Consider the following 16,403-nt stretch of genomic DNA (forward strand, 5'->3'; position numbering starts at 1 on the left):
GCTCTGGAGCTGAGTAGGGTCTCTACGACACCCGCTGACAGGCCCTCTACTAGGTACTGGGCCCCCTCAAGGGCCAGACCCAGTGACCCCACACCTCTGGCCGGGGGTAGGCTTAAATCGTGCCCTCGGCCTGAGATAGCAGGTCCCTCCTCAGAGAGACCTGCCATGGGGGACCGTCCCGCAGGTAGATGATGTCGGAGAACCATACTAAAGTGGGCCACCGGGGTGCTACTAAGAGAAGGCTGATGCCCTCCCGGCGGACACGCTCCAGTACTCTCGGGAGCAGAGTGATCGGGGAAAAGCGTACAGACGTAGCCTCGGCCACATCTGTGCCATGGCATCCAGCCCCAGCAGGGCCGGATGAGTGAGGGAGAACCACAGCGGGCAGTGGGACGTCTCTTGAGACGCAAATAGATCCACTTCCACCGGGCCCAACCGCTCGCACATAGCCTCCACCACCTCGGGGTGGAGTCGCCATTCCCCGGGCCTCAGCCCCTGCCTCGACAGGATGTCTGCTCCCTAGTTTTGGTCCCCGGGGATGTACATCGCCCTGAGGGATGACAACCTCCCCTGGGACCACAGGAGAACCTGATGCGCCAGTCTGCAAAGAGGGCGCGACCTCAGGCCCCCCTGGTGGTTTAGATACGATACTGCCGACATATTGTCGGATCGTATCAGGACATGGTGGCCGCGGAGGTCCGGGAGAAAGCTACTCAGAGCTTTGTAGACCACCAGCATTTCCAGGCAGTTGATGTGCCAGGAAAAATGCCGGGTCTCCCACAGACCTCTGAAAAAGCGGCCTTCCATGACCGTGTCCCAACCAGTGAGGGATGTGTCTGTTGAAACGGTTTCCCGACAACATGATGCTCCCAGCACTGGCCCCCGGGACAGGAACCAAGGTCTCTTCCATATGACAAGGGAACGAAGGCATCTGCGCGTTACCCTGATCATACAGAATGAATTTCCCCTCAAGGAAAGCCCCCTGGTTCACTTACGCATCAGGACATGGTGGCCGCGGAGGTCCGGGAGGAAGCTCCTCAGAGCTTAGTAGACCGCCAGCATTCCCAGGCAGTTGATGTGCCAGGAAGAATGCCGGGTCTCCCACAGACCTCTGAAAAAGCGGCCTTCCATAACCGTGTCCCAACCAGTGAGGGATGCGTCTGTTGAAACGGTTTCCCGGCAACATGATGCTCCCAGCACTGGCCCCTGGGACAGGAACCCAGGTCTCTTCCATATGACGAGGGAACGAAGGCAGCTGCGCGTTACCCTGATCATACAGAATGAATTTCCCCTCAAGGAAAACCCCCTGGTTCACTTCTGCATCAGGACATGGTGGCCGCGGAGGTCCGGGAGGAAGCTCCTCAGAGCTTCGTAGACCGCCAGCATTTCCAGGCAGAAGATGTGCCAGGAAGAATGCCGGGTCTCCCACAGACCTCTGAAAAAGCGGCCTTCCATGACCGTGTCCCAACCAGTGAGGGATGCGTCTGTTGAAACGGTTTCCCGGCAACATGAAGCTCCCAGCACTGGCCCCCGGGACAGGAACCAAGGTCTCTTCCATATGACGAGAGAACGAAGGCATCTGCGCGTTACCCTGATCATACAGAATGGTCTTCCCCTCAAGGAAAACCTCCCTGGTTCCCAGCCACCACTGTAGGGGTCTCGTGCAGCAGGCCAAGAGAAATTCTGTTGGACGCAGCTGCCGCAAGTCCCAGCAGTCCTAAACTGCTGTACAGTGATGCCCGAATGGAGGAACCTGATAATGATACGCTTCGCCCCCGAAAGCGAACCTCAGGAATCCCCCGTGACACAGAAGGATGGAACATGGAAGTATGTGTCCTCTTTAGATCCACCGTGACAGACCAGTCCTCAGACTGGATCTGAACCACGACACTCAAGCATCTTGAATCTGAATCTCCTCGGAGAACGATCCAAGTACCTCCGATCTAAAGTTGGACGCAACTGGCCATCCTTCTTAGGAACTATGAAGTACCGGCTGTAGGACCTGGACTCCCTGACTGGCGGAGGAATACGTTCAAAGCCTCCTTAACCGACAGGGAGTGTACTTCCTGTTCCATTACCCGCACCTGCTCTGGGCCGACCACAATCCAGACCACCCCGTTAGACTTCGGGGGAGGGAACTGAACTGCGGCCTGTAACCCCGTTCTACAGTACGCAGGGCCCATGCAGATATATTCGGAGGCATAACCATGCGCCGAGATAATCTGCTAAGGGAACCGAGCCTCCTCCCCGACCCCCTGAAGCGGCTAACCTGCAGGGTGAAATCGAGGAAGGTTTTCGGTGTGCGTACGCGTTTGCTGGACTGCTGCAGGTCTTTGCTAGAGGCGGCTGGTGCAGCGCGCGTGCGCTGAGAAACGATGTGGCCCGAAACGTACTAGACGGCGGGAGCACAACATCGATTCCCAAAAGCTCCACAGGGGAGGCGACCTCGATCGCTCCTACCCGGGAGAGGGGGCCGGCCAGCAGGGGCCTCATCTAAGGGAGCAGCTCGACAGGGCCGCAACCTCCAATCTTAGATGGATATCCAGACAAGTCAAACACGCTTGGGCGACAGACTGATTAAGTATCTAACTTAACAAAGTCAGATAACATGACACTCAATTCCTCAGAATTAAATGTCATCATAATCACCCAAACCGTGCAACCTGGTCTGAATGATAGGCTGAGTAAAAAATACATCTAACTCCTCATAGTCAGATAATATTTTAATTTAATTCCTCGGAATTAAATGCAGCCATAGTAAGGTGAAAGCGAATACTGTTCGATTATATTATATACGGCTCGAAAATCACACGTTGCCTCAGCAACGCGGCTCAAACAGTTATAATACAATTGGCCTTCCTCCCTCGAGAAGAAAGCCAAACAGTATCACATTTCACAAATACAGTGAACATGGTCTGAATAATAGGCTAAATATCTAACTCCTCAAAGTCAGATCATATTTCATTTAATTCCTCAGAATAAAACGCAGCCACAATTATCAGACAATACTGCTTAATTGTATTATATACGGCTCGTAAACCACACGTTGCCTCAGCAACGCGGTTCAAGCCGCTATAATACAACTGGCTTTCATCCCTCGAGAAAAAAACCAAAGGGCGCGAGGCTGAAACACCCGAAGGCGCACGGCAGTCCGCGTCGAGATATTTCTGAATGAAAACAGCCCGCCCCCTCAGGAGCTGACTGCATGCCTCGCACCCACAGTATCCCTTCTCACCGTGTCACGTTGTATCACTCTAATAACAGACCCAAACCTGCGCGCCGCCTCGGCAACTCGAGGTTGAATCTGCATTAGGAAAGGCGAGCCTCGATACGGAGCCCATCTAATTCCTCAGAATCAGACAGCTCACGCATCGGGGCTTCCACGCGGGGAAGGAGAACAATGGAGCTGTCACCGGGAAGGAGAAGATGCATAAGCACTCTCAAGTTCCCCTGACAGACCCATCTGCGAGTCCATGATAGATCAACCGTGCTGCCTCAACAGCACGGGACCGGCCATGGAATTCGCGAGCCCTGTATGCTTGTGAAAACAACGTTGGTAGATAACAACACCAAATACTCTCAGACTGGTAACACAGAGCGCTAACGCTGAAGAGCAAAAAAAGCTATCTCTGTTTCGTTCAGACGTCTCTTTGTATCTTCCGGGTATGCCGTCACATACGACGTCATCACGCAACACCAATCAGATTGGGCTGATTTTACAGTTTCTTCAGACGCTTTACGCGAGGGGCGTTCCCCAAAGTGTCGTCACGATGACGCAGTTCGAGTTCCCTCGAAGGGGAACTGAAGTTCCCCTGTAGTAAGTGGCTTAGCACAGCGCCAGGCTCTGGGCTGTGTAGGTGAGCATGTGTTGGCTTTCCCTGGGCGGTCAAGATGGCGCGGGGCAGGCCATCGTGCATGGTTATCAGAGGAGGGCCTCCTCTCATATTGAGAGTGGTGTGTAGGCCGCCGCTCTTTCTTTGAAATGTTTGCGGAGTACTAAGCGGTAGCACACCCTTCTGGTAGAATGGAGTGTTTGTCTACCGCTTAGGGTTACTATGTGTTACTATCGGAGTAGTTTGTCTCTTTTAGAGTGTGTTTATAGAGAGACTGAGCGCTGTGGCGTCAGTTGGGATGTGGATGATGGAGGTGCGTTGCTGATGCACCGTCACCTTTGGCTGTTCACTACGTGAGTCTGAGCCTGTTGTACCATGCCTGCATATGTTAGCCTCCTCTCATTGAGAGTCGTTCGTTTAAGTAGCAGCCAGCTTGTCCTCTGGCAGTTACTTCTCGTCTATTGCAAGACTCGTACAGCTTGTAGGCTTTACAAGCCTCCCTGGGAACGGGTCCCCATAGCAGGGCAATGGGTAGCTATTAGTCAGCCAGTGGTCTAACTGTCAAGGTTTTCGTAGCAGTCAGGGTGAGCTTGCTACCAGGTGGTAGGCCTCACCAGGGCTCCCTGGAAACGCATTCCTGAGTCAGGTACTCGGGGAGCTAGCGGGGCTTGCTATCAGGTAGTAGGCCTCCTTGAGGGCCAGGGCCGATGGGTGGCATCGGTATGGCTAGCCTGACGGGCTATCAGGTGGTAGCCCTCAGCAGGCCTCCGTAGAGACGAGCCCCTAGGGTCTAATGTTACTCTCACATTGTGCAAATGTTCGTTTCCAGTTGGCAGGCCTTTAAAGTTAGGCCTCGCTGGAGGAGTGCTCTGAGTCTCAGTCGCTTGACGGTTAGCACAGTTGAGTTAGTGCTAGTAGGTGGTAGGCCTCACTAGGCCTCCCTAGTAGGCTTGCCATCAGATAGAAGGCCTCATCAGGCTTCTTTTTGAGGGTGAGCTTCCGGAGTAGTTTCCCGGGTAGCTAGCATGACTTGCTATCAGGTAGGCCTCACCAGGCCTCCTGGGAGGGCAAGTTTCGATGCGGAGCATCGGGGAAAAAATAGCCCGGCTGGCTATCAGGGTATAGGCCATGAACTAAGCCTCCCTAACGGTCGGCTGTCAGGTGGAAGGCCTCAGTCAGGCCTCCCTGGGGGTGAGTACCGATGTGTAGGCATCAGGAGTATTCTAGCCTGGAAAGAAGGTGGTAGGCCTTATCAGGCCTCCCTGAAGGCAGGTGCCGATGCTTTGGTATCAAGGTAGTGCTAGCCTAGCTGGCTATCAGGTTAAAAAGGGCCATTATGCTCTCCTGAAGGTCGGCTGTCAATTGTAAGGCCTCAGTAGGCCTCTTGAACAAGGCGCATTATCAGTTGGAAGGCCTCGAACCAGGCCTCGCTGGAGGTAAGTACCGATGGTAACATCGGGACAACTAGCCTGTCGGCTAGCAGGTTGCAGGCCTCATCAGGCCTCCCTGAAGGCCTGTTGTTAGTTGGAAAACCTTAACCAGGCCTCTCCAAAGGCGAGCACCGGCGCACGGCGTCCGGGTATGCTGTCTAGCAGGTTATCAGGTGGAAGGCCTTACTAGGCCTCCCTGAAGGTGAGTTCCCAGGTTGTGGTCACTAGATCAATAGCATAAATTGCTATCTGACAGTAGGCCCGCATCGGGTTTACCCAGAGGCAGGTAGTAGGCCTCATTAGGCCTCCCTAAAGCGTTCCTGGGGCCCAGTCACTTGAGAAACAGTTAGCACGAGGCGCAAACAGGTAGCAGGCCTTTCCAGGCCTCCCTAAAGGCTGGTTATCAGGTAGTAGGCCTCAATAGGCCTCCCTTGAGGGCGAGTTCCTGAGTCAGGATGCTCAGCTAGCCTGCGTAGCTTGACTGTCAGGTAGTAGGCCTTCATTAGGCCTCCTTGAGAAAACAAGTTCAGTTTTCCAATTACCTTGACAGACAGCTTCAGCTGTTATCAGGTGGCCCACGGGACCTCCCTAGACGTAACCTCAGCAGTTAGCATGCTTCGCTGGCAGGTGGTAAGCCTCTCTAGGCCTCCCTAGAGGTGAGCTTGAACGCTCTGAAAGTTGGCACATATTGCTGTCAGGTAGTAGGCCTCACTAGGCCTCCCTGAGGGTGGATTCCCGAGCCAGGATGCTCGGGTTGCCAGCATGGCGTGCTGTTAGGTAGTAGGCCTCTATAGGCCTCCCTGGGAAACCCGCTGTCAGGTGGTAGGCCCACGGGGCCTCCCTGAAGGTGAAGTTCCCAAGTTAGGCACTTCTTGGTTACCAGTTCTGTGTTAGAACTTGTGGTAGTTGGGCCTACAGCTGGGGGTTACCCGCCAGGCAGGTTCAGCTGCTCCCCTCAATGAGGGTCGTATATGTGCACTCAGCCGCCTGAGCATGGTCAGACGGTCGTAGGCCTCTCGTGAGACCTCCCTGTTAGATCAGTCCGTAGGCCTTTCCGGTCTCCCTACTGCTTTGAAACACAAGCACCTGGTAGATCCTTGATTTGAGCAGGCAGACTTTTTCAGTCCCTTAGTTTGGATGCCCCCTGGGCACCATCCAGAGGTTCTGTTTTTGAACAGACAGGGTTGGCTAAACCGAAGTGTCCATAACACTTAGGGCACCAGGTCAGGCCTCCCTGGTGGCACTCGGGACAACTTGTTTCCCGAGTAGTGACTGGCTGGGGCTCCTTCGGGTCCCCTGGCCACATTCCCTTAAAAGGGACCCCTTCTGTTGAAGTGGTGGTCCCGGGTTTTTGAGCAGTCTAGATGGAACCTCACACGGTGCGTTAAGGTTCCGTTTATGTGTATAGCTTGGGCTATGACCGTAGGGAGTGCTGTCACTGTCAGCCCAGTGTGACCTGAGGGGGAGTTGCTCAGGTTTTTTCAGTTGAAATTACTTGTGCTGACAGTTGTCACTGTCAGTGGGCAGAGACTCCCCTCAGCATGGTGGCGTTGGTATATCGTTCCCCGTAGCGTCAATTCGACGCAGCGCGAGTTCCCTTTCGAAAGGGAACGTCTTGGTTACGTATGTAACCTCTGTTCCCTGAGAACAGGGAACGAGACGTTGCGTCGCAGGCCATGCTTTGGGGCCTGTCTGCCGTACAGTCCCTTCAGACAAAAGATGTATCTGTGTTGGCACAGTGCCCTTATATACTTCTGGGTCGCATGATGATGACGTCATGGGCTGACGTCGGTCAAAGACGTTGCCCTGATTCGATAGTAGCTTCAGACACCAGTCACGCCGAAGGCGTTCCCCGTAGCGTCAATTCGACGCAGCGTCTCGTTCCCTGTTCTCAGGGAACAGAGGTTACATACGTAACCAAGACGTTTTTTTCTGACAAGTATCATGATTAAATGGTGTATAACTTCACATCTGAAATGTATAAGATAATTTTTTTTTTTAAACATTTGATTCTAAAATGTCCTGTGAAATCTGTGAGTAGAAAGTCCATGCATAAAATACATTCTGCATGATCCTTTTGTTTGTTAACATTCTTAAAGGGTTAATTCACCCAAAAATGAAAATTCTGTCATTAATTACTCACCCTCATGTCGTTCCAAAACCGCAAGTCCTTCGTTCATTTTCGGAACACAAAGGCCACTTTCAAGACCCAGAAAGGTAGCAAAAACAAGGTTGTTAAAATAGTCCATGTGACTCCAGTGGTTCAACCTTCATTTTATGAGAATACTTTTTGTGCACAAAAACAAACAAAAATAATGACTTTATTCAACAATTTTATCTAGTCTGTGTCAGTCTCCTATGTACTTTACGCAACAGAGCAGCGCTTTCGAGTTCTACGACAGTCAATACTGTTTACGTGAGCACCACGACGCATTTGTGTGATGATTACTCAGGAGCTGCACTGTATTTACAACGCAAACTGCGTAGGAGACTGGCACGGATGTGAAAGAATTGTTGAATAAAGTTGTTATTTTTGTTTTATTTTGCGCACAAAAAGTATTCTCGTCACTTTATAACATTAAGATTGAACCACTGTAGTCACATCGATATCACAACAATATTTTACTACCTTTCTGGGCCTTGAAAGTGTTAATTACTTTGCTGTCTATGGAGGGGTCAGAGAACTCTCTGATTTCAACAAAAATATCTTCATTTGTGTTCTGAAGATGAGCGAAGGTCTTACGGGTTTGGAACGACATGAGGATGAGTAAATGATGACAGAATTAACATTTTTGGGTGAACTAACCCTTCTGAATCAGGCTTGAATTGGTTTAAAATGACATTTCCTGAACACACTCTAAGTGGTGCTAATCACGACACATTTCGTATTTAGGAAGAAATGGTTTAATCGAAATAGGAATTGAATGGTGCGTTCGAGCCAGACTGGGGAGAGAGATGCTGTAATAATATAAAATATGTGAAAAATAATGATTGTTGTTCTTTGTTGTTTGACTTAACAATCAAGCATGAAAGCATATTCTAGTAGACCCCAAAAACAAAATCAAGACTTTGTAAAAGGGCACAATATAAGACCACTTTAACAAAGAATAATGAATGCTGTAAAAAATAAATAGCTCGTTATTTAATGTTTAACTAATGTTAACAAATATCTATAACACCTTATTGTAAAGTGTTACCAATATTTCTTATATTTTAAAAAGTGGTATCATAAATACTTAAACCATAGCACGATTACTGGACTAACACATGGAACAAACACTAGGCTATATTCTTTCTAATTTAGCCAGATTACCAAGTGAAATTAATTTTGGGAAAAAAAAACAAAAAACATGTGCATTTAAAGATATGGAAATAGTTTTCTTCTTTTAAAAAGGTTTTATTTGTCTATCCTAAATATGTATCTTTGTAATTTCACTGCTGATAACGACCCTATAAGAAAAGACCTGCAACCTACTTTTTTCAGTCACAACCATAACCCCTATAGATAATCGATAAGTTAACAGGTCACATTTTCACAACTTCTTTACAAATTAATAATACAGATAATAACCTATTTTAGGTTTACAGAGATCATCGGAAAACTAAACAAACATGATCTCTTTCTCTCTCTCTCTCTCTCTCTCTCTCTCTCTAACACACACACACACACACACACACACACACACACACACACACACACACACACACACACACACACACACACACACACACACACACACACACACACACACACACACACACACACACACACACACACACACACACACACACACACACACACACACACACACACACACACTGCATGCAGTATACTTACTCTATAATCAGTGACAAGTCCTATAAAAATAAAAACAACTATATTTAGTCAAATCACACTAACAAGAAAGCTCTGGTGTAAATAATATATACAGTACACAGCACAACAATGATTCCTTACAGATAACAAGCAATAAAATGTTCAAGAATAACAGTTATTTTTCCATCTGGCCAAGCCTGTTGATAATATTATCAGGAAGTTGTTCATGATAGAAATGGCTTTAAGGTGTGTATGCATATTTGCGCATTTGTGTGTGTGGGTTGAGAGACAGGTCTGCTCTTTTGTTTTGCTGTCAGCACAATTACAATTGTCTGCACAGCTGCACATTGCCTACAGACACATGACCAGAGAAACTGTCTTTGTTTTGCCATGTTTAAATGGCCAACATGCAACAGGCAGCTCATTGGTTGACGGGTTTGAGAAAACTACAGAAATAGAAGGAAATCATATTAAATATATAGAATTAGATATCAAAATATCAAAAAGTGGCATCTGCAACAAATTATGATTTTTACAATTACGTTTAGCCATGGTGTCAAGATGATTCTTATAGTGAACGGATGAAGCATTACATTCCCTATTGAAGTGAAACTTAACACTGCATGTCTTGGATCAATACTAAACAGACTACCGGCACACCTGGGAACATAATTGTCAATTTCGTCAACGCCCCTTTTTAGGGGAAAATAAACTTCCCATAGACTGCAATACAAAACAGCGGCACAAAACCATGTCCGTACACAGCCGGCAGGCGTGAATAACTTAAGAAATCACTAAGATTAAACATGTCAAGTAATTATATGTCCAGCCTGCCTGCCAAGAGCGTGAGATACATCCACAAACTTAATTTGGTCAATTTAAAAACATAGCTTGGCCACTTGTGCTCCTCCTCTGTCGAGGAGTAGACTACAGAGGAGGCAGGGCGTTAGGAGGAAGCAATTGAAAGGACGTGATTTGGTAAACAAGACTAAATTGTTAAAAAGTAAGATCTCTGCTTATTAGAATGATAGCAGTATTAGGGTTTGTAGCTAGCGCTTATCAGGCTCTTTCTGGCAAGCTGTTCTTCAAGTATAGAACCCTCCCCTACTTTCTGGGTTTTAAAGTGAAAGTTTACCCAAAAATGAAAATTTTATGTTTATCTGCTTACCCCCAGGGCATCTAAGATATAGGTGGCTTTGTTTCTTCAGTAGAACACACATTAAGATTTTTTTAACTCCAACATGTGCAGTCTGTCAGTCAATGCATGTGAATGGTAGTAAAATCTATGAGGGGAAAAAAAAACAAGTACAGACAAATCCATATTAATCGGCTTGTGACGATACATTGATGTCTTAAGACACGAAACAATCGGTTTGTGTGAGAAACCAAACAGTATTTATATAATTTTTTACCTCCATTACACCACTATGTCCAACAGCTTTAAGCGCACGATCACTTCCGGTAAGGGAGGTCAATGTACATGATATGGCGTAGATATACGAGCAAGAGATCTCTTCTGGCGCTTGCGTAAACTACGCCATATCATGTACATTGTACATTGACCTCACTTACTGGAAGTGATCGTGTGCTGAAGGCTGTTGGACATAGTGGTGTATTAGAGGTAAAGAATGATAGAAATACTGTTCGGTTTCTCTCACAAACTGATAATTTTGTGTCTTAAGACATCACCAATGTGAAAGAGAGATGTGTCGTCACGAGCCACAGGGTTTTAATATGGATTTGTCTGTGCATGTTTTTCATAGATTTTGTTACCATTCACATGCATTATACGTTAAAAACCTTTATATGTGTTCTACTGAAGAAACAAAGTCACCTATATCTTGGATGCCCTGGGGATAAGCAAATAAACATCAAAATTTCATTTTGGGGTGAACCATCCCTTTAAAGTAGAGTCCTCCACTCCCTGTTGGAACCTCAACCGGTCCTCTAGAACCTAAATAGTATAAAGTAAACTGCCTTTAAGCAGCTCTTCTTGTTATCAGGTACACTGTCAGAAGAAAATTGCAAAAATATTACCTTTAGGGGTAAAACACTTTGTCACTGGGGCAGTACCCTTAATAGGACATATTTGTACCTTTTTTTACCCCTAAAAAGTTCATAGTAGTATCTTAAAGGTCCCATGACATGAGAATTTCACTTTATGAGTTTTTACATTAATATGAGTTCCCCTAGCCTGTATATAGTCCCCAAGTGGCTAGAAATTGAAATAGGTATAAACCAAGTCCTGGGTGTCCTGCTCTGCCTTTGAGAAAAGGAAAGTTCAGATGAGCCGATCGAGAATCTTCCCTGTATGTTGCCATACGGGAAAGGTTACTTCCCCTTTCTCTGCTTTGCCAGCCCAGAACATTTGGAGAAAATGTATTCAGTTTATTTTAGTCAGCACAGGCTTTACAAACAGATTCGACAGCACCGCCACAAACAGTAAGTAACGGTGTTAATTTTGCCTGATCTGTGATCAGTGATTTCTGATGTGTAGCTAATTATTCAAGTTCCCTTTCAAGGGAACTCACTCTGCGCCAACGCTTTGGGAACGCCTCTGCGCGATTGCGTCGTGAAGCACGTATGTAATCAGTCCAATAGAGAGACGGAACGTCATAGGCGGGTGACGTCGTAGACCCGGAAACTATAAAGCATACCAGCAAAGACACGCCTCCAGCTTCTGTTGTCTTCAGCAAGCTCTCTATGTAACTTTGTTCTTTGTCAGCTCTATGTTTGTGTCTGGGTTCAGACTTTTTTGTTTTCATATAACAAGTTTGCAACACATACTGACACACAAAAGAGAGACACTATGGCGAGCGAACAGCAGTATAGAAAGTGTGTTCGTCCCTGCTCGTGCTACATTACAAGTGGGGATACACACTTGATGTGCGTTATTTGTTTGGGTTAGCAGCATGCTCAGTCGGCTCTCGAGGGGGCCAGCTGTGAGCTTTGCGAGGCGTTGCCTCTGGGAATGTTGCGATCCTGGCTCGCGTTTCCCACAGCGTGAGCCCCGCTGCTGTCGAGGCACAGCGGCGGCTTGTGTCGCGGTGCTCGCGCATGGTCCTGTCAGAGGGGTCAGAGACGGGCTCGTCCCTTTCTCTGCCTTCATCTGGAAGGTCCGGTGCTTCCTCTCTGGGTTCGGGAGCCCGAGCTGCGGTTTCTCCCGTCCGAGGTGTCGAGATCATTGGAGCGGCCCATGTCTTAGTGAATTTTTGGTCCCCACATCAGTGTATAGTAATATTATGGGTCTGATGAGACATGGTTTTTGTTCGGTTCCGAGAGTGGAGGAGACATTTATGAGCCATCTCTCTCCCGATTCCGCATCGGCCATTAAAGTGGACTTTTTCCACCAAGCCATTAAGAGCATCTTCTGAATTTATATTGCATCTAGACTTCATTATACTGCATATACAGTTTACTTCTTGTACTGCAGTTATTTTTGTAAGCAGTCCTGGTGGGCAAAGCGTACTCGGCAGCGGGTCAGGCCGCCGCATACCTGCTCACTATGGCTTTGTGTATGCTAAAGCTGACCTGCTGCAAGAGGTGGGCCGTAACATCAGGTCTCGTCTGCTGTGGAGCAGCAGACATCGAGTACGAGCTCTTCACTACGGGCGCAGCAAAAAGAGAGCGTCGCCACCCGTACTCCCCCCTCATAAGGAAGGGGCGGTGAGCGGCGCCCTCAGGTGCAGCCTCCCAAGAATAAGACGGATCTGAGGACCATCATTATCTCGAGAAAGGCTGTGTCTAAGAAGCCCTGACATCAGTGGGCCCAGGGCAGTGAGGGCGGTCCCCCCCGGGGGCAGGCGGAGTTCACCTCAGCATACGGTGCCCGTCTGCCTTCGGTGCTCTCACAGGGTCAATCCACCAACCCCCGTCTGAGGGCTGGGGTGTGGAGGGCCCTCGCGAGTCATCCGAGGATGGCTCACGCCCTCCAAGGAGGGAGGTGGCACTGTCGAGTCAGTTGTTCCCTGCCGGTTTGCCCGCTTCAGGGTGCTGCACTCGCGGTGCAGAGTACATCAGAGGCCAGTCTCGAGAGGCTGGTACCCTTAGTAGTTTTTCTGTCAGAGTGGGAGAATCTGCCAGATATATCTCAGTGGGTCCTGCAGATTATAAATATGGGGGTGTCATCCACCCAGTTTCAATGGAGTTCTGCCCACGTCGGTGGGCCCCGAGCAGGCTCTGGTTATGTCTCGTGCCAAAGAAGGATGGAGGGCTGTGCCCTGTTCTAGATCTGTGTGTCCTCAACTGCTCAGTAGCAGAGCTCAGTTCAGGATGCTTACACTCTAACACATTGTGTCTCAAATCAGGTTAGATCTGCATACATCCTTCCGCTGCACAGGAAGTACCTGAGGTTCCCTTTCAGGGGAGAAGCGCACAAATTTCTAGACTTCCCTTCAGTCTAGCTCTTTCACCCCGCATGTTCACAAAGTGTGTGGACGCGGCGTTAGTCCCCTTACGTATGCAGGGGATCCGCATTCTCAATTATATTGATGACTGGCACAGTCAGCTCGTCTGGCGGTTCGACATTGAGATGTTGTTCTTGCGCATATGAGGAGGTTAGGGCTGAGGCTCAGCTCCAAGAAGTGCTTTCTTTCTCTAGTTCAGAAAATAACGTATTTAGGCATGAGTTGGAATTCCGTCTCTATGCAGGCCTGCTTATCAGAGGCTCGCATAGGGTCGATCCTCTCAGCTATTAAAGGGGTGAAGCTAGACCAGCCGCTCACTGTCAACAGTATCAGAGACTGTTAGGTCTGATGGCAGCAGCGTCCAACATGATTCCCTGTGGCCTGTTGTACATGAGACCGTTACAGTGGTGGCTCAAGACCAAGGGATTTTCCCCGAGGGCAAACCCTTTTCGCGTGATCAAGGCAACGTGGCGGTGTCTCCGCACCTTGGTCATGTGGAAGGATCCTTGGTTTCTCGCCCAGGGCCCATTACTGGGGGCACCGTGTCAGCGAGTATCACTGACCACGGATGCCTCCCTTATGGTCTGGGGGTCGACCATAAGTGGTCGCTCAGCCCAGGGCTTATGGCAGGCAGGACCAGGGGGTTTTCCCCGAGGGGAAATCCTTTTTGCGTGATCAAGGCGACGCAGCGGTGTCTCTGCACCTTGGTCATGTAGAAGGGTCCTTGGTTCCTGGCCCAAGGCCCGTTACTGGGGGCACCGTGTCAGCGAGTATCTCTGACCACGGATGCCTCCCTTACGGGCTGGGGGGCGACCATGACTGGTCGCTCGGCCCAGGGCTTGTGGCAGTATTGTCATCATTCGTGGCACATAACTGCCTAGAAATGCTGGCAGTGTTTCAGGTTCTGAAGCACTTCCTGCAGTATCTCAGGGGCCATCATGTGCTTGTATGCACAGACAGCACATCGGTAGTCTCCTATATAAACCATCAGGGGGGTCTGAGGTCTCGTCAGCTATACAAGTTGGCTCGCCTGATCCTCCTGTGGGCCCAAGGGACCTGCTCTCAGTCAAGGCAGTTTACATCCTAGGGCACCTGAATGTGGAACCATACATTCTGTCGAGGCAGGGGCCAAGGCCCGGGGAGTGGAGACTCCACACCGAGGTGGTGGAGCTCCTTTGGGAGAAGTTTAGCAGGGCTCAGGTGGACCTGTTTGCTTCACACGGAGACACACTTTGTCGTCTGTGGTTCTCCCTATCACCCCTATATTAGCTCCCTCCACGATAAAGGTGTTCGTGGCGGCCTCAGCAGCTTACCACACTCCTTTGGGTGGTGTTTCACTGGGGCAACACCCTCTAGTTACTCGTTTCCTTCGTGGCACTTTGAGGCTAAAACCTGCAGTACGCACTAGGGTGCCGGCCTGGGACCTGGCCTTCCGAGGCTCCCTTTGAGCCGCTCGAGGAAGTTCCTGAGAAGTTTCTCTCTTTTGACTATCTTTCTTCTTGCGATATCTTCTTTGAAGATTAGGGGATTTTCAATCCCTCTCTGTGGCACCCTTGTGCTTGGAATTTTCTCCTGGTATGGCTAAGGCCTTCCTACATCCTAGGCCGGGTCATGTTCCTAGGTTCCCACTAATCCTGTGAGACCCATAGCACTGCAGGCCTTCTGTCCTCCGTTTCTGACGCCAGACCAGGAAAGACTTTATCTGCTTTGTCCTGTTCTTGATAGGTGCTTATGTCCACAGATCTGCCCTGTGGAGAAGTTCAGAACAGTCGTTTGTTACGGGCCACCCTTGAGGGTGGTGGGGGGTGGGGGTGGGGGGTTTGTTCAGTCTCAAAGCAGAGGATGGGCAAGTGGGTAGTCAAGGCAATCTAAATTGCTTATGTGGCGGCCGGGCAGCCTTCTCCTTTGGCTGTCCTGGCCCACTCCACCTGGAGTATGGCTGCCTCTCAGGTATTTTTGGCAGGGACCTCCCTGCATGATATTTGTGCCGTGGCAGGATGGTCTTCTCCGCACACTTTCATTAGGATCCTCGAGCTCGACATCATTGCTACTCCTGGGGCTCGGGTGCTCGCCCCTAGACAATGTCAAAGGCGGGCATCTGGCTCCTATGGGGACGTGGGTATTCTCGTTCCCAAAGCAGTGAAGCAGCGCAAGTTCCCTTAAAAGGGAACGTCACGGTTATGACTGTAACCTTAGTTCCCTGAATAGGGAACGAGACGCTGCGTCACCCTGCCATACTCCCCGCATGCCCACAAGCGTCTTGCTTCATCCTTATTCCAGAAGCTGGAGGCGTGTCTTTGCTGGTATGCTTTATAGTTTCCGGGTCTACGACTTCACCCTCCTATGACGTTCCATCTCTCTATTGGACTGATTACATACGTGCTTCACGAAGCAATCGCGAAGAGGCGTTCCCAAAGCGGTGACGCAGCGTCTCGTTCCCTATTCAGGGAACTAAGGTTACAGTCGTAACCGAGACGTTCACGCACTCTTTCTTTCTAAATCGTTTAATACTGTTTATGCATCAGTGAATCAAGCCAGTGACTAAACGATCAACTTCACATTGTTTCTCTTAGTAGCATGAAACAAATCTGTTATTTAAATTGTACTACAGAGAGTGCTCAAAGAACTCTCTCTTTATAATGTTCGGAGCTGTCAATCACACATCCCGAGTATATCTGCACACTTGCCCAAACTGGCGTTATAATGAATGACGTTGTTATGCTGCACAATGAAGCCCTTACTGTATTCAAAACGATATTGTGAGAGAAAACACGTTGAAATTATGAGATCACTGTATTCACGCGGTAAACAGTCTGTCTGTGTAATCAATGCTCATCACTGCAGCCTTTCATATGATGGGAAAAGATCTAAAAAATAATGCTATAATCAACAATTTCATGATTTGTTAATCTCAACA

General features: G+C 48.9%; 1 protein-coding gene across 2 annotated transcripts in view; it reads right to left on the reverse strand.

Annotated features, from left to right (window-relative positions):
• LOC307138338 (aromatic-L-amino-acid decarboxylase-like) overlaps positions 1 to 16,403 on the reverse strand; it is a 57,575-nt gene that overhangs the window by 19,982 nt on the left and 21,190 nt on the right. For both annotated transcript variants that reach the window (XM_079836583.1, XM_079836582.1), the window contains exon 11: positions 9,102 to 9,121. In XM_079836583.1, coding sequence (XP_079692709.1) covers positions 9,102 to 9,121 — 20 coding nt within the window. The remainder of the gene's footprint in view (positions 1 to 9,101; positions 9,122 to 16,403) is intronic.

Source organism: Gobio gobio, assembly GCF_949357685.1.
Source record: "Gobio gobio genome assembly, chromosome: 15".
NCBI classification, from domain to species: domain Eukaryota; kingdom Metazoa; phylum Chordata; class Actinopteri; order Cypriniformes; family Gobionidae; genus Gobio; species Gobio gobio.